The sequence below is a fragment of the Blennius ocellaris genome (assembly GCF_963422515.1).
Source record: "Blennius ocellaris genome assembly, chromosome: 12".
Taxonomy (NCBI): Eukaryota; Metazoa; Chordata; class Actinopteri; order Blenniiformes; family Blenniidae; genus Blennius; species Blennius ocellaris.
The window spans coordinates 6,000,299-6,019,219 of NC_137661.1; the positions used below are offsets into that span (position 1 = coordinate 6,000,299).

The following is an 18,921-nucleotide window of genomic DNA, read 5'->3' on the forward strand; positions in this document are numbered from 1 at the left end:
TAAGGGCGTCGCTTTTGTGACTTTTTTCCCTGCTTTTGTTATTATTACTTTGAATTTTATAGAGCACTTCGATTTTTCGGTTTTCTAAATCGCAATTAAAGGAAAACCTTCCGTGCATTTCTGTATGCGCCCCTCTACAATTACAGCACCGAACCTGCATTTCATTCAGTCGTGTGATTTCCCCCCCTTCCCTTTAGAAACTAAAACGTGAACGCACCGGATGAGGTGATGTCACTTTCATACTCACAGAAAAGGTAAAAAAAAAAAAAAAAAAATCGACGTGCGTCTTTAGTCAGACTGCGGATTGAAAAACAGATTCGAAAGTCCTCACGGCTGCTCCTCCGTGGTGTTTATGAACTTGATGAAACGCAGATGAATTAAAACTAGTTTTAAATTGAACCGAGAAAAAAAAACAAAAACCCTGGGTTGATACTACCGCCCATCTCCACGGAAAGCGACCCGCAGGGGGGCGCTGTGCGTCCGTGTGTTCTGCTGAAGGCTTGAGCCCTCGGAATGGAACAATGACAGACGACTCAAATAATCCCCAAAATATATGAATAATACTGGTTGCGGTGATAATACAGGCTAATGCAACAACTCTGTATTATGTTAAGGTTTACAGGACATTAAGCAAAAACGAGTTTGACTAAATTCATTCATTTATTTAATAAAAAAAACAAACAAACAACAACTCTATAACGCATGAATAAAATAAAAGAAGGAGCAGATTGCGTGCTGGTAAACACAGGGTCGGATGTCTTAGGACGAGTAAGAATGTATTAATACCTCCTTGTTTCAGGCAGACGCATGAATTCTTGTTTTATATTAAATGTGAGACCAAATGATTGTCAAGGTAGACATTTTTCCTTTCAGTGCAGCTGCTTCAGCGGTAACAGCGATAACCCCTCCTCTCTCTCTCTCTCTCTCTCTCTCTCTCTCTCTCTCTCTCTCTCTCTCTCTCTCTCTCTCTCTCTCTCTCTCTCTCTCTCTCACTGTGCTCTCTTATTTCTCCACAGCCGTGTGCTTCATTCCAGTGCACAAGCCGAGCGAAGCAAAAGCAGACGCGTTTTACGCAGCAGCAGCAGCCCAAGCCGACAAAATTCGCTCAGGGAATATATTTCGTCAAAGCGCGGCTGTTTCTATACAGGAATATATCACTTGATGTCGGGACGCACGTCGAGGGTGCACATGCCTACGTGGGACTAAACACTATGGTTCTGACACCAGTGCGGCGATCTCCGTCTCTGCTTTGACAAACAGAGAAAAAAGTCTATGAGAAGGCTGTCATTTTTTTATTTTTTATTTTTTTTTGATTGCGTACCAGTGAAACAGGCGGCTGCTGGAAATATTCTGCGAATGGTGACCACTAACCGGACTACACGTTTCCAGTGTATTTGCTCACCAGGAAAGGAAAAGATTGGGAGACTTGTGTCCGTTGTGTTTTCTCTGATTCAATAATGCACTTCGTCTGAAAAAAGGAGAAGGGCTTCCATATTCACTCTTTTTTTTTTTTTTTTTTAATTCTTTTTCACCACTGGTCCCCCCCCTAATTTTCACCTTATAATTGTTTTGGTGAATGGGGGCAACTCTGATCCTGGAGACTTGACACGGCTGAGACTGGGACGGGACTGTGGGTGCGTGGAGCGCCAGATCGGACCCATCCTCTTTCTCTCTCTCCCCCTCTCTCTCTCTCTCTCGCTCTCTCTCTCTCTCTCTCTCGTGGGTCTATTTACATGTCCGACCTGACCGCTTTATGACAATGGATTACTTTCTGCTTTTATGCAGCCTCTTGCTGCGCGTGGTGTTCGCCGTTGAAGGTAAGAAAACCTTTCTCCAGACCGCTCAGTGATCCGCTGCAAGCTGCTTGTATTCCTTGCGTTACCATGCAATCCTGCACCCATGCCCCTCGCAGGCTTGGCACCCCCAAGCCCGAGCACCAGAATCGCCAAATTCTTTGTCTCCCATCACCTCACAATTAAAACTAACGTTTGCGTTTCAAAGTGGCCATCTGGCTTGTTTTATAGGGGTCCATAATGGCATTATTGGCTTTAGGCTGGCGGAGAAGCTGTGGCAGGCACAGGCTTTTCAGTACGCAATTGTCATGCGTAAACGAGAGCTCATCCTTTCATTGATAGTTGTTTATTCTTTTTTTGTACGGTCAGGTATTGTTGGCTGTTGGGCTTTCTTCGTCACTTAAAAAGAAATTAGTTGCCCGCTGGATCTCGTCGGGGAGCCGCGGCTCCCTCCCTACACTTTCCCTCAGGTCGGCCGCGCGTATTTTAGGGTTGTTTGAGTGTGTGTGGCCTTTTGACATCTGGACCACGGATGGGTTTAACTGCACTTCTGATGAAAACACAATGAGGCTTTTTTTTTTTTTTTTTTTGCACGATACTACATTCATTAAAGAACATATGCTTTATAAATGTAGCGTAATAACCAACACGCCTTTAAGCGCAAATCTGTGCGTTCCATTATCGAATTCATAACGAGTTTCCATTCATTTATCAACGTTAAGGCGTCATTATTTTTTCCTACACATCTTTAAATCCTATTTCCATTTTTTTTCAGCAGTTCTTTCCTTTGACAGTCTTCTGTTTAAGCCGCGTGTCGATGTCAGCCGCGCGTAAAATCAATGAGAAATTCAATCTGTCGTTCATTACAGAGAGATAGGGAAACACCTTTCTGATTTTTTTCTACTTTAAAGCCATGATAATATATCACTGCTGTGTTTAGCAAACAAGCACACGCAGTAGTGTTAATAAGGTTGAAAGAGGCCCTAAGCTTCAACTGTAAGTGCTGGAGTCCAGGCGAGGCTCCCGGTTGGCTGTGATTGCCAGTAGGAAAGTAGGACAGTGGGCCAGTGGCTCAGGAAACGCTTTTCTTTCTCAGCTTATTCCACGACGTGCTCGCACAATGCCTTTGTCTACTTGTTTTCCCCCCTACGATAAATTTGCATATTGACAAACAAAACCAAATAACAATAAAAAAATGTAAGGTAAGATTGTTTTTGCTTTGCTATACTGTTTTGAAAAGGAAATAACATTTTCCACTAAATACTCATAAACTGCAAATACAAAGAGCATAATTATCATTTAAAAAAAAAGCTTTACTGTAGAGTGGGGTGTTATTTATGATACTGGTAAAACTAATCCTGGTATAAGTCAGATGTGTCCTTATGCCCTCTTGATCCTATATTTGTGAAAACGCCAGTAGCCGTTTTGAGCTTCTCGTGAAATCACCATCCTCGCTGAATTGCTCCCCGGGCAGCTGCTTCCTCTGTCGGTACCAGACAAGAAACAAACGAGCACCGGAGGGTGAAAATAGTGTAAAGCTTATCTGATAAGGTTCGTCGTTTTGTTAGTTCCTATAGATAACAGGCGTCTGAAGTCGGCTGCAGTTCGACTTGCCATGATGCGAATGTGACTTTTTTTTGTTGGTCCCAGATCCTGAAGTGGAAAAAGAGAGGAAGAACCAAAAATCCTAGCTTCCCATGAGCAAAACTGTAGCCCCTTTATTTTCCAAAGGACCCCCTGGATCGCTCCCTGTGACCCCTGGAGGTCACCCAACCCGAATGGGACCCGCTGACTTAAAACACATGGTTTGACTGTGCATTGACTGGTTTGGAAAGAAGATTCTTGTGCTGAATATAAGAGTTTGAGTGAAAGACACATACAGTGAACAGATAGAGAAAGGAAAGACGTGTGTGTGTGTGTGTGTGTGTGTGTGTGTGTGTGTGTGTGTGTGTGTGTGTGTGTGTGTGTGTGTGTGTGTGTGTGTAGGTGGGGTGTTTTTTTTGACAGTGCAGTGGCAAGTTTTCTATGGGCACACGTTGGAAATTTAAATTCTTTCTTTACAGCAATCTATTCTATACATAAGTGACGCTATAAATTTTACTCAACTGACCTGGCTGGCGGGGGTTTAACCTAAGCTTTTAATACAGCAGAGTGATTTATGGCCACCGCCTGAACTTTCTTCCAGGATATCTGGGTATATGTCAAGTTAGGGAGAAACGAGCGACCTTGCGAGGGACTCTTAACCCGGGCCCACCGTGCGTCGCTCTGGGTCTCCGGGTCACACAACTCAAGGGAGAAGCTCCTTACGTATTCATGTTTTGCTTCCCTTTTATTCAGTACTTTAGTTCAGTTGTCTATATTTTTTCTCTATACTTTTTTGACTTGAAACTCCCCCCCCCAAACTGTGAAATGTGAATTTGTCCCAAATAACTTTGGTGCTTTCAGTGTGGCACAATGACTCCCACAAGACATTGCAATTTGTCAGCTCTTTGTTTATTTATTTCTAATATAATTTATTAGAAGGTTGTTGTTTTTGGTTTGTTTGTTTTTTGCTTCTTTCAAGTCTCCAAACTCCTCAGATCTCGTACCGTTTCGGTTAATACAGTTTAAATTTTATATTTTGTAATTAATACAAAGTTGATTGTTCTGGTACAACTGTGGCTCTGGTATTCCCCAGTAGTTGCAAGAAATACTTTGGCTGGTGAACCTTTCAGCCGCATGTCAGTGTGCTGCTGTGGAGACAGATTGCGTCGATGACAGTCCCGTATGGCGCAAAGGGTCGTTACTCGTTCCTTTTGTGTTAATTACTTGCGATGGAGGCACAAAGCACAGAAAAAAATAATAACGGGGTACAAGTATGATTCCGGGTCCCTTAATGATATTTATGGCAGTGTGACTGAACGTGCAGGCGCTCCGATGCTCACTATCTCTTCCCTATAGGCCATTTTTAACGCACCGGACTACAGTAAAGCAATTACGTCTTTTAGAATGCGTTCAATAAGTTGTTTTTACTGCAAAGCTGCCGGTTTTCGATTCTTGGAGATAAGTTTGAACTGAATTAACTGACTTGAGTTTATTTCACTGTGTGAGTCACCTACATCTATGTATCTCAAGATAGTAACTCGTGGGTGCAGTTTAAACATTAAGCTTTATTCAGACCAACTTCACGAGTTATAAATTTGCTTTCAAAGAAGAAAACCTACTAGTTCAAACTCAGGGTTCCCCCACTCAGTCTCCGTGTTATCCTTTCTATTTATGGCTGTATATTTCGTAGAGCGCTTACGCACAAGCGGGGCTTTTGTAGCGCACATGTTTATGTTTTTATGTGGGTGAGATCACACCTCCACAGGAGTTTTCCTGTGCCTGTTTTCAATTGGCACATGTCTCATCAAACTCACTCTCTCGCTCTCGATTTATTCTCCACCGGCAGGGGAGGTCCCTCGTTCGCCTTCATACTCATTATGAAATTAATATTTCCAGTGGGTGTTCGTCGGAGCAAACAGAATCAGCGCAAAACGAGTTCATTTTGGAATAGAAACACACCGGATACTTTGTTACCTACAATGTTGCAGGACACGGGGGGGGGGGGGGGGGGGGGGGGTGGGGGGGGGGGGGGTTACAAAAGGTGACAGCTTGTGTGTAACCTTTGTCCTGCCATTATTCAAAAAATAATGCTCAATTTTCAAAGTCTACTAATGCGCAATTGTACTCATGTTTGTGTCATGATTGGTATTTGTACTCTTTCAGATTAAAAAAAAAAAAAACGCACACAAGATCCAATTTAGACCCATTTACTAGCTCGGGTCGGTCTCGTCTCGCTAAAACGCAATTAACCTTCATGATAAAGGGAGTAATAGGGCCATTTTGCCCGGCGCGCTCACTGTCCATGGGGCCTTCATACACGGCCAGCGCTGCGGTGAGGGGGCGCAGCCTCAGCTTGTGTGGCCTCAGACTGGAGCTGCTTTGTCAAACCTGACTTCAGGAGCTCCCCTGAATGACATTCACAAGCAAATTAGCGAACAAATGTATTTAAGAGCGCCATTGAGGAGACAAAGGGAAGTATTAGTGACTCTGTAGTGGCTATAACACGGACCATTCAAAAGCAAGTGGAAACTACTGAAGAGGCGTGAAAGTGAATTTGCAAAATAAAAGCAAACCCACTTCTTCAGTTCTACAAATGGAGCGATGTAGTATATGGTGGATCTTCACGAAATCTATCTCTCTATCTATCTATCTATCTATCTATCTATCTATCTATCTATCTATCTATCTATCTATCTATCTATCTATCTATCTATCTATCTATCTATCTATCTATAATAGAATAAAATAGAATGTAACATTTCACGAGCTCCATCCGCGGTAACTGGATAATGATGGCAAAGATGAAACAAGAGATAGAGGCGCAGCCACAACACAGACAACATTAAAAGTCTCAATTAATGCACTATTATTGACCGGGAAAATCAGCCTTGCTCAGCCGTTTGAAGCGCAGAGCCAGGTTTGATTCAGGAGACTGCCGAGTAGTCTTCTGGCTCGAAGCAATTACCAATTCATAAGGATATTTATCAATGCCTCCTGAATCAATTGTCGGGGTGAAAGATGACTGCCTCATTTGCAATATGGCCATGCACCAAGGACTAACAGCAGTAATGCATTTCTACAACTATTATTATTATTATTATTATTATTAGACTTTTTACTATTACAATAACATTTATATTAAAACAACACTAATTCACATTTTAAATAAATATATGTCTCGATAATAATAATAATAATAATAATAATAATTATTATTATTATTATTTTTATTATTATTATATAGTTTTGATTAAATGATTAAACTTTACCCCTTATGTACATAATTTCCAACATCTACAAAGTTTATAGTACAGCAATGCAGGCTGGGGGATTTCAGCACTCAATTCAATGATTAATGAAAGAAACTATAAAGACATAAGCGACAACAACTGTGCCAATCCATCACTCTTGCCAGTCTCCTGGTAGATGGACCTCGACAGGGATCCCAGCCAGCCATTGGGTCTTACACAAGGCTGCAGCCATGTTGAACAGATGTACTCTGACTTCGGCTCAAATTGGCGTAAGGCACTCAGGAAGAAGAGGGGGTGGATGATGATATGTGGGGAGTTAGGGTGGCATGGTGTGTGTGTGTGTGTGTGTGTGTGTGTGTGTGTGTGTGTGTGTGTGTGTTGGGGGGTTGGGGGGACCCAGAGAGCAACAGAGCAGACAGACTTTACAGATGCATCGGGCCTGTAGGAGCGCTCATGCAACACCAACTGATGGCTCATGGCTCAAATGGCGGCATGGAAACATTCAATGAGCTGGAATTTCACATGTAGACAAGCAGCGGCCATGTCAGGCCCTCTCGAGCCTCTGTACCGCAGAGAGCGGATGAAGATGACCGGTGAAAATAAAGCAGCTGGGATAAAGCCCGAACATGTTTTCAGAGCAGGTTCTTCTGTTGCGCAGTGCCGACGAGGTTGTTATTGAAGAATAATCCAAGTTTGAGAGAAATGATGTCATCAAGACAGTTTTCATGTGTTTGTTTTAGGCTTAACGGTATAAAGAAAGCTCAGCATTTTCTGCGTGAAGTAAGATTAATGAGCAGTAGCTAACCGTTTTGCCGAGAGAAATATGTCAGAAAATACTGTGATTGTATTTGTTTATCTTCTTATATGGTAAAATTCTTTTAAGTTCAAAATTCAATGATACACTGTATGTTAATGTTAACATCTACATCTGAGTCGCATACATTATTACTCAAATTAATCAACCATTTTAGAGATGCTGCGTGTTCAAGCCATTAGTCTTGATTATGTAAAACTATTGTCGTTATTTCTATTGAAGTTAAATATATATGGGCAACATATAACATTGCTTTAGTTGCCTATTAATTGAAGTTGAATCACAGTTACAATATATATATATATATATATATATATATATATATATATATATATATATATATATATATATATATATATATATATATATATATATATATATATATATATATATATATATATATATATATATATATTACTGCATTCAGGCACTGACAGACATAATCATGCTTTTACAGTTATTTGTTCTGTAAATGTAATGAGCTCTCAGCTGTGTATTAATGCTAATGTAAACAAGCCTGTGTAAGTAATGGAAACGGACCACAGCTTTATGAGAGGTGGTTCAAAAAAATGTACTTTAATAGACAGCAAACATTTATGTGTATGTATCTGATGTGCACTTTTATTTTCTTATTTGGCTGTTTTGGATATGGCATATGTGCCGTCTCGGCTGGCATTCACCAGCGGGGCCTTGTGGGATGACACCGAGTGTCAGAGAGTCGCAAGCAGGGGAGGACGAGTGTGTCTGGGCCTGCCCACCACACACACACACGCACGCAAGCACGCACACACACTGCTGCTGTCGGTAGTTAGCCAAGCCGAACAAGAGAGAGGCAGAGACCAACAGAAACACAGGGAGTGAAAGAGAGTAAGGGAGAAACTTTGCACTTACAGGAAGAGCAATATGGATGATACATCTGCACCGTGTGTTTATATATATATATATATATATATATATATATATATATATATATATATATATATATATATATATATATATTTGAGAGGTTGCAGGGGCAGGGGCTGGTGAGCGTTTGTGTATGCAGTGTGTGTGCATGGTGGAATAGTTTGTCCATACGCACATTCATTTTACAAAGTTTCAGCGAACGTCTTTCAAATTCAGCTCTTCCGACTGTAGACGGTGCATAAGGGAAACAATTTAATATCCAGTCTCTTGCATGTACAGTATATTACTCCATTTTAACCTGTTAGGTGTTTTCGCATGGGGAAAAAAAAATTATAGGGCTTATACCCGGTGTATGTGTGTGGAGATTGATGATGGGTATTTCATGCAGCGGAGCTGAACCAAAATACCGATGACATGTTTGACATAATATTAATGACCACCAGAGTGGGTATTTTATAGATCCTGTCTGCACAGGATGTCCATAAAGCACGGCAGAAATTTTCACCAGCAAAATGGTGGAGATTGTAAGTGAGTGCCTGGAAAACACATGCCCATGCTCAGCCCACGTCACATGACCCCCGTCTGGAGGTCATGACACAGTCTCTATGGATCATCTTGATGTGCGTGTGTGCGTGTGTGATTGTGCGTGGGGAGGGAGGGTATGAAAATATTTATTTTTCTTTGTGAACAATAGTTTTTTTTTTCTCATCCAGTCAGCCTTCATGGGTTATTGAGCTCCAGTGGTGAATCAAAGAATATATTGTAAAGACATGCGTATATTTAAAGAGACCAGCTGTGGAACTTTTCATGGCTCATTGACACAGAAATGCTGAAACAAACACATCAGGTCAAAAGCGCTGTCAGACTGGATTTGTGACATGCATTTGAAGGATCTTTGCTCTTACTTGCATTGTGTAGTATTTGCATGTAGCTTTCGAAGTTCCCCATGGAAGATCACAAATAGAGTGTATGAACAAACGGCAGCCATTATCCTGCTCTGCGACTTTGTGAGCAGGAGAAGGCAGCACAGTTCAAGGAGCTCAAAAGGTTTAAAAGGGTGGAGCTCAGGAAGGTAGACTTCTGCTCGCGGCGGTCTGTAGCTCTTTACGAGCCCACCAACTCTTATGACAAATTTTTTTTTGCCAACAGAGCAGAAAGTGATCTTTGATATTTGTCTTTAAACGTGGCCAGTTACATCTGTCAGGAGAGTGGACACAGCTGTAACACAGTGTGCCGCGAGGAAGAGAGAAAGGACACATTACCTGGGTTTAGACTTCACTGCTCTTGTTAAATATAAGAAAAAAGAAAGATGCAGGAAATAGGGAAAGGAAGCTCTTTGTTGAGTTCCACTATAGCTGGGCAGTTAATGGTTAGACATTTTGAGGCAGACAGCCTTGCTCCAGGCCTTGCTTCTTACAAAAGCAGGCAAACAGCTTTTGCTAATTTTCAAGCAGCCGTCCCGAGGAAACGCATGTGTGATGATAGGCACTGGTTCAAAGGAAAAGTTGAAGTCATGACTGATGTGATGGGCCCACGTGTCCGCCCTAATTAGCCATAATGCACATATAAGGACAGAAGTGTTTAAATGATGTATATTTTACTTGGTGATGGATCTGTGGCTGAGTGTTCCCGTTCACAGTGAATACAGTGTTCCAGCAGCCGACTATTACACCTTATTCTGTCCCACTTCTCATCCTCGGTGTCAAAAACACTCACCACCTGCACTTCATCTGCACTTCAAAAGGCCGGCGGGCAAGAGGAGTGCTCCCCACTTCTATTAAATATTTCTCCCTTTTTCTTCTTGTCTCCTCGAGAACAGAGGCAGGTTTAAGCGTCCCCGGCTCTCTTATCAACTGTTCACCAAATTTACTCAGAACGTCTTTAACGCACTCTTCTGGCTGAGCTCGCACAGGGTGAATCCAACACATTGCAGTGACAGTAACTCCAATCAAATGTGACCTTTTTTGTCAAGATATTTACATAATCTCTCTGGTTCCACACGGCCTTCCTCAGACAGTGCCAGCTGTGGGGAGCATATATTTAACCTTCACTAACACCAAAAACGAGATTCAGTGACACGTTTGCTTTAATGTTTAAGTGAGTGCAATATTTAGAGGACAGTGCGAGGTGGGTCGAAGAAAGCCTTAATGGCTGTTTTCAAGGCAATTCACGAGGGCACTTTAGCAAATGTAGAGGTGTTGCTTTTTGCGTGTCACTTTTTAGCCATTCCTAACACCTGCCCATTTGGTAGATGGCAGACAGCTATAAACTAGTGTGTGTATGCAACACAGATAACACCTATGATGTGTGTTTTCAGCGACAGACAGAGGAGGGGAGGAGAGGCCACCCTGTGGGTTTGCCTTTAAGTTCACAGATGTGTCATTTCCCTGTTGCTAGGAAGTCTGTTCTTCCACGTACTGTCATCCCCTGACAGCTGCTGTTTAGTGCATGTATCTTTTTTTTTATATTATACCCTTTATTTTTGTAGTGCGACTTTCAATGTGTTTGTCAGTACATCTGGTTTTACTTCCATGTAAACTCAGCTCCTAGTTGAAAGTATACTCATGTTTGTTCAAATGTACATTTCTGTCCATTTTGGATTGACATGGTACTTGTTAGGTGTAATTGTATTCGGGATTTGACAAGAAGTGCTGTGAATGACTAATTGCAATGAGCCAGATGAAAGCGCCGGACAACATTGGTTGACCCCCTCCCTCTGTGCCAAGTCAGGCCATAAACAGCTTCCCTTTCCCCTCTCACACCCTATGGAACTCCGTTCTGACCCCTTGCTCTCCCTCTCTCCCTCCTCAGGCACACACACACACACACACACACACACACGGGCATTACCTCCACTCAATACACATGCATTCACACAATCACCCACAAAAAGCGTCTCCCTTGCCCCCAATTTCTGAGCAGTAAAGCTCATGTCCATGCACCTCTTTGCTAATGAATCAATCAGCCTGTTCCATTCGCTTCATTCCTGTCAGAGCCAATCGATCAGCGCTTTTCTCCTTGTCCGGAGAGAGCAGCAGGGAAGCTCAGAGATTGTGAGGAGAAGAAGGGGGCTTGAAAAATTCAGACAGTTCAAAGACTCTTCCTTTTGGTTCCCCATAAATGTGGCATTTTTATGGTGTGTCCTATTGTGTTTGCATGTGTGTCAGACAGAGGAGTTAAGGGATTTAAAGAAAGAAAAAGAAAACAGCAGGATATCCATCTTAATAAGTTTATACATGGTGACCTTTGTACTTTTTTCAAGACGCACATATGAGCACGATGGATTTGAAACGCTGTGCATGACAATAGAAGATATCTGGCAGTGGATTTCAGGTCACTGGATGCTCTCTCTGCTAGGATGAATGAACCTCCCATGCCTTAGTTAGAGTTTGAGCGACGAGCTTGGCTGCGTGAGCCATGTGTACGCACAGTCCAACTCTTGCTCGGCTCCATGCCTCCTCCTACTGAGTCAAAGTCAGAAAGGTCATAATTTATTCAAGCCCCTCCAATTTGGAGTTCATGGAGATACTGGAGGAGGGAGAGTTCAGGGGGTTCTCACTTTGAAAAACTCCTCAGTTCTGTTTATTAGCCTGCCAGTTAATTTCAAAAGGTGTTGAGCGAAGCAACTATTCAGGCCAGAGGTTGCGGGGAGCCAAGGTCAACTGAGTTGACGTTAGGCAAGAGAGAATGAGTAGAGACAGGTAGGAAGCGGAAGAAGAGAAGGAAGGAGCATGGCGTGCTAAGCAGCAGTAGGCTCTGAAATTGTGAGATCCATCCGAGCAGCGAAACTGTAATCTCCTGACTTGGAGTATTGCCACCAGTCTAACGTCCAAGTATTCACTTTCACACCATGCAGCTTCCTCCCAAATACAGGATATCACCTGAGAAGGGAGATCCACTGCATTCCACCAGTGCCTTTCACTAACGCTTACCCTCTGTCTCGATGTCTTGTGTGCACACTTTCACATTGCACCCACATGAAAATGCCATGCCTTGATGTAGTCTGGAAGGAATCTGCCTGTGGCTTTTTAATGAATCCGACAACCAAGCCAGTGCCAATCAATGGAAACATTGTGTGACAATTTCAAGATGCAGTCTTAGATATTGCCAGAATGGGGGAGTGAATGGCAGACGGAAGAAAAAAAAAAAAAATCAGAGTTCAATAAGCAGCAAAGGGACTAAGTGAGTAAACACAAGTCTCATGTGTTGTGATCTTAAGCTTACCAATTGATGAGCATTGTGTGTTTTTAATGTCGTTGAAATTGGTAGAAATAGTGTCAGTTTTTAACAATATGGAGCCATATGTATTCTCATTGATGTAAAAGCACTAATTATACGACTGTAGACTCTCAACGATGATGCACAAGTTAATCGTGATCCAAAATCTCTAGGTTTGCTGCATGCATGCGCTCTGCCGACCAGAACGTCTTATTCCTTTAACAGGAATCTGCCTGGAGGAATCCTTTACCTTTAAAAGCCTTTCTGCCTTTTACCATTTACCTGTTTGGTTGTAGCATATGATCTCTCCACACTGCCACTCTTGTCTCCTTGTCTTCTTTGGGGTCTCATTCATTCATTCATTCATCTTTTCATCTATCAATGCTTATGTGCCCTGTACTTCTTTAACTCCCTTCTCTTGCACTACAGTTACAGTAAATTGAAGTTGGTGTGTTATTTCCAATTGTCGGTTATGTCCTTCTCCTACAATATCAAAATTGTGACAATGACAATAAATGCCTGGGAGACAGATGCGTTCACTGGGCCCATTGTTGTCATCCACTTGATAATCATTTGACTGTGAAGATGACTTCCTCCCGTTCCACTGACTTAATTGATTATCGTATTTCAGAAAAAGCCAAATGGTGTTCTGTATCCAAAACGGAGGGGGAAAAGTGGTTCTCAGACGAACACTGACTGACTTGACAGGTCTGACATGTACTTTTCTTTCAACAAGCCATTGTTGCCTCGGCCTCTTTCACAGAACATGTTCCTTGCCTGACAGTTTGGACAATATGAAAGATTAGTTTAGAAGGAACGGCAACTATAAAGAAAGGCAAGAGTGCCTCAGTGGGCTGTAACTTAATATGTCGCTTTCGGTGGCAGAGGGTGTCTAAGTGTGAGTTGCGTGAGGTGTCTGGGTTTTAAATACCTAGCCAAGCGGCTTAGAGTGTGAAAACAATGAGCAGAGACATGAAAGCGGGAGCAAGAACTCACACAGGGGTCATATAACCCCTGGCCAGATGGGGATGGTCAAGTGAGCACAAGTGAAAGGTTGTGGGGGTGGTGTGTTTATGCCACCAGTGTCAGAAAAGGGATACAAAAGCATTACCCTCCATACCACTTTTGGCCTCTGTAAATCCCGAGGGTTGAACAACCTAAAAGGATGGCGATGATTAGAGATTCAATTTGGCTTGCTATCAATCAATGCCACTAAGATAGACAGGATTGCTGCCGATAGCCCATCCTTGCAACCAGATTGGATCTGTGTCCCTCGGGATTCACGCCCTTTTTTCACGCTTTGTTAATTAAGCGACCAAGCTGCCCCTGCACTTACTTATTTATGAATCTTGGCTTCGACCGGTACTGGAAACCACTTGGTTCCCCTAATTAGTCCCTCACTAATGGCCGAGCATCCACACAATTCTAGAACGCCAGCCCCCATTTTGGTCTACGCACACAACAAACTATAATACCTATCTGACCTTGACTTCACCCGGTCAACATTGCATGGTGTTGTGTTTCTGTGGTACTGGATAAAGTGCCCCACATGGGATAATGAGGCAACACTTAAAAAAAAATCAATTTCCATCTCCATCTGTCTAAGTAATTCCTCACCTGTTCATTAACCCAATAATAGAGCAGCCTGGATTTGTTGAGCCTTGATAGTCATTAGACGAAATCTAAACGAGGAAAAGCAACAATAAGTTTCACATAGTTCCAATATTAACACTTTACCCAAGCATGGGCTTCGTAGAATTAACTTTCTTGTTCTATTAACAAGAGTATTGTCTTTTAATCAGTGGCTTGTTACAAGTGTTGAAACACAACACATGCAATACTGCTGACTCCATAACACCTTTTATAATTGATATATGTCAACAGCATTACATCACTACATATAATTACTGAAACTACCATTTGGTAAACACCATGCCCATAAGCGTTTTTCCCTTCCTTTTAATGATGAAGTCACTGTTCAGGGTCAGTGAAGCGGCCTTGTGTGGTGCGGTTTGAATCCCATAAACACTGGTCCTGAGTAAGATTTACTGGCCAACAGCCCCAGAGATTCATTTGTATTCTTGCCACTACGGCTGGACCAGGGTCAAGGCTGATGACTAATCAGGTCGGTGCTGATCCACACCCTGTCGCTGGAGCATTACCAGCCCCACCTAGATCGTTTGGACCACCAAGTGGTTCAACTTGCGTAATTCTTTATTTCTGAAGCTACTCTAGATGGAACACATTTGAGCTGGATGGAAACATGCTGATATTTTTGGTGCATCTTGTTTCCAATGTCTCCAGTCGAGGAGAAAAACAAACTGGCACCTCGTTTTTGTTTATTCCCTTCAGATTTTATTGCCACAGGCCACAACAAAACTGAACCCTGCTGAACACATGTGCTAATGGGTGAGCTTAGGCATAAACACTGGGATTGTTATTTTTTAACTAGCTAAGTTTGCCACAGGCGGTGTTATAAGTACCACAAAAAGGCAGGTGGGTAAGTAGGGGAAAGTTCTAGGTCAGCTATGAACAAAGTTAACCATTACTTGACTTAGACGAACCTGGTTTAAGATGAGCCTCCTGTTTTTATTTGTTAGACAATGTCAACATCACATCACCAGAGATTGTGGCTGCCTTCAGACGAGAGTCGTCTTTTGGTTGAAGTCTCTCAGTCTCAAACAGCAACAAGATAATAATTATAAAACTAAAAGAGCTGTCAAAACAAATAGGTGTGTATGTTGACTAATTATTGATTATCCTTATATATATATATATATATATGCAATTTTACTGAATTCATAAATGAGCTGTACTTCTATTTTTAGTGAAAGTCCATGTTTCAAATGCAGTAAAATGTGTGTGTGCTAACATGAGTTGTGTGTCAGCACATTAACACATTAATCGATGGCTGCCTGGCGGCCCTGTGGCTAGAGCATGTGTGTGTGTGTGTGTGTGTGTGTGTGTGTGTGTGTGTGTGTGTGTGTGTGTGTGTGTGTGTGTGTGTGTGTGTGTGTGTGTGTGTGTGTGTGTGAGCATGCATATGATGGTAGTGTATTGCAGAGTAATTGGTGACACCCCACTCCCTCCAAACCGCCAACTTTAGTTACACATCAATAAAGGGTGAATAATACATTAGCCAGGGTAGCCTACCTCCCTCCAACATATCCCCAGAGAAACGCAGGAATAGAAAAATGTACACAGATGACAAAATAAAAAATATCTACTCTATATATCTTTGATGGGGGAAAAAAAAAGATGTAGAAGCTCCCTAATCCCTTCCTAAATTCATTTGTTAATGAGGCCATGAACCAAAACAAACAAACCTCAATTGTCCTATAACTTCAGATACTGTGCCTCTCTTCCCCGGTTCCCATGTACTCTCCTGTCCTGGCCAGTGTCTCATAGATTTACACTGCAGGGCACCTTCAGACACAACAGGAGGCGAGCCCTGGTGGGCCGCGTTGGGATTAGTGGACTTGGTAGCGTGTGTGAAGGTCCTTGAGTGTGGATGATGACGCCATTGGTTCTGTTATCGTGTTGCGGTTATTTAGGGATTCATTTTTTATCATGGAGCGATGACAGGATGAGTTCCTGTTCTGTTAATATGTGTTGGAGGAAAATAGAAAGCGCACTTTGTCTGCACCTAGGGTGATCTTCTCTCTCTCTCTCTCTCTCTCTCTCTCTCTCTCTCTCTCTCTCTCTCTCTCTGTGTTTCTCTCTCTCTCTGTCTCTCTCTCTCTCTCTCTGTGTTTCTCTCTCTCTGTCTCTCTCTCTGTCTCTCTCTCTCTCTCTCTCTCTGTCCTGCATGCGTGTTCCCTGGTGTGTGTGCGTTACTAACTGCTGTATGATTGATTCTGTCTTTCTCTAGTGTTGCCGTCTCGGGTCCTCGGTGTGTCATGCCAATGCACAGAGGTCTTTATATAATTGAAGTGGGCCTCTGAAAGCCCCTTGCCATATGGACCTCAGAAGCCTTGGATGTCTGTCTGTTCGTCCATCAATTTCTTTTAATTGTGCAGAGCTGGGATTTTGGGTTGTTGTTATCTATGGAGAAGTTTCTCTATTGGTTAAATACATTAATGTATAATAAGGGTTGGGACTTTTCCAATCCCCGATCATGAGATTGACCATGCAATGCCAATCGGGGGAAAAGATCAGGTAGACTCTCTCGTCTGGCAACTACTTGCAAATTGCATTTGAATTGCATCTGATTTACATTTATTTGTCAAAGGTGTCATAACAACCAACAACTTTCCACAAAACACTGTATTTTGTGGGATTAGTTTTAGGGATGAGAGGCAAAAATAAGCTTTTGCACTTTTTTTTTTTTTTTTAAAGTGAAACTTATTTGCCATATAAATGTTTGATGTAAGGGAGTTTATGTTCTCATGGTGTTAGCAATGCTCAGAATTGTATATGAAAACACAAGATTTAGCGTAAAATGTAAATATGAGTTAATATGGTGATGTAATATTTTGAAATGTAAAGGAGAGTTTCTTTATTATATATTCACATAATTATGTATATTTCTCATGCATCGATCGCCATCATATTTATGTCGTTATATGAAAACTTGAACTGCAAGAAAGTGACACAGCAAGAACCCAAGATGAACTGATAACATTTAGTTGTATAGTCATACATATGCATAGATAAGAGCATTGGCTGTAGCATTTTTCAGTTTTCTTCTTAATAGACGCTCTCCACTGCTTTTCTCCTGGCCAGTTCATTACTGGTGCTTTTAGCTGCTAAAGAGACGAAGTCCATTTGCACGAAGAAGGTCTAATAAGTCAAGTTATTACAGCAGCCAAGTGTGAGATTAATTAACTCAGTGGCGATTAAGAAGATGCCTCCAACTAGAATCTTAGTGACAGCATGCAGAGGGAGAGCCAAAGGTAGAAACAGAGAACGCTTCCGCCTCAACGCCGATGTCTCCCTGCACCTTTTACTCGAAGTTAATGAGGCTCATTCATAAATAAACACACAATTGCTTCTTCTGCCTCAGAAATAACATCTTGCTTTATCTCTGAAAGAAATATAAAGTGTTTTTTTTCAGCAATCAGTCAAGTCAAGGGATTTTTTTCCCCACAATTCATCATTGTTCATATTGCATGACATGAAAAAGCCTTTCAGAAGTGAGGCTATATCCAGTTGTCTTATGCAAGCGAATAGTGTTGGCATGCTTTAGGTAGTGGGAGCATATTTTAGAACTTTGTTAGGCATTTACAGCTGACTCACCCACACCAATGGAGCAAAATAAAAATAAAAAGATGCGTGTAAAGGAGTGGCAGATGAATGAACTAGAGAAACTGTCACAAAGATAGAAACAAAGGAGCGAGAGGAAGAAAGGATTTGTCACGGGAAGTGAAAAGACAATACCATGCGTCTGACCTGCCCAGTTCATCTGACATGGCGTTTTATATAAACAGCATTTCTTGTGTGTCAGTGCAACGAGGTTGTTGTTCTCATTCTCATTAGTTTTAGCAAGTTGCATGTTGCATGAATCCTTCTTTTGTTTCGAGATAAGGCACCGCTCCCCAACCTGGATGTGAGGGTGAAGCGGACGAGAGCGGAGGAAGCGGAGGCATTTATGTTGTCTTTGTGTTTATGGATTTGTGTTGCTGTTACAGAGAGGGTGTGTACGTATGTGAATGTGTTTTGTTACACGGACCCACAGATCCCCGACCTGGCAGGCTGCATTCCTGCCTTTAACTGCCTCAACCTTCCTTTTTGTTCTCTGTATCTTTGACCTGAATGGTTAATGGCTGGGCAAATGGGTAAACTGTAACAAGCCCGCTGCCTGCTCAACAAGTACACGTGAAAAAAAAACCCAAAAAACCTCACCCAGTATTTCTCATCGTTTAATTTGTAAAGACAGGATAAAGTAGAGGGGTGGGGGTGTGTGTGATGATGTGTATGTGTGGTGGGGGGGGGGCATACTACACTGTAATTACTCATTCACTAAAATTCCCCATTCACCTTTTTTTTTTCTTCCTTTCCCTCTTCTCAATTTTTCATCATAGGTAAATGAGGGCATACCTGGGAAATTAACATGACTGGCAGTGATAATTGACTTGATAATTACCGTGCAACATCTTCATAAATCACCGGTGGTTCCTTGATGAGCCGAAAGACGGCTCTTACATGTCTTGCTGGAGTCCTCGCGAGTAGGGTAGTCCCCCGCTCCTATTTTAGCTCTTGTTATTTTGTTTATCCTGTCTGCACAAGTTTCTGAGGAGAAGCAGAAGCGAAACAAGCAAACCTCAAAGACTTTTGGTTTCTACCACCACAGTATTTTTTTAAACTGTTTTAAAGTAATTGGAAGCCACTGGTATGTGGAAAATGTGGACCGCAT

The 18,921-nt window shown here is 42.1% G+C and overlaps 1 protein-coding gene across 4 annotated transcripts in view; it reads left to right on the top strand.

Annotated features, from left to right (window-relative positions):
* Positions 1-1,732: 1,732 nt before the first annotated feature.
* Positions 1,733-18,921, top strand: part of ephb3b (eph receptor B3b) — a gene marked incomplete at its 5' end in the record, with an annotated part of 58,708 nt that continues 41,519 nt past the window's right edge. For 3 of the 4 annotated variants that reach the window (XM_080505915.1, XM_080505916.1, XM_080505917.1), the window contains one exon: positions 1,754-1,817. In XM_080505915.1, the coding sequence (XP_080362041.1) occupies positions 1,754-1,817 (64 nt within the window). Of the gene's footprint in view, positions 1,818-18,921 lie in introns of all 4 variants that reach the window. The other variant, XM_080505918.1, reaches the window with a different exon arrangement.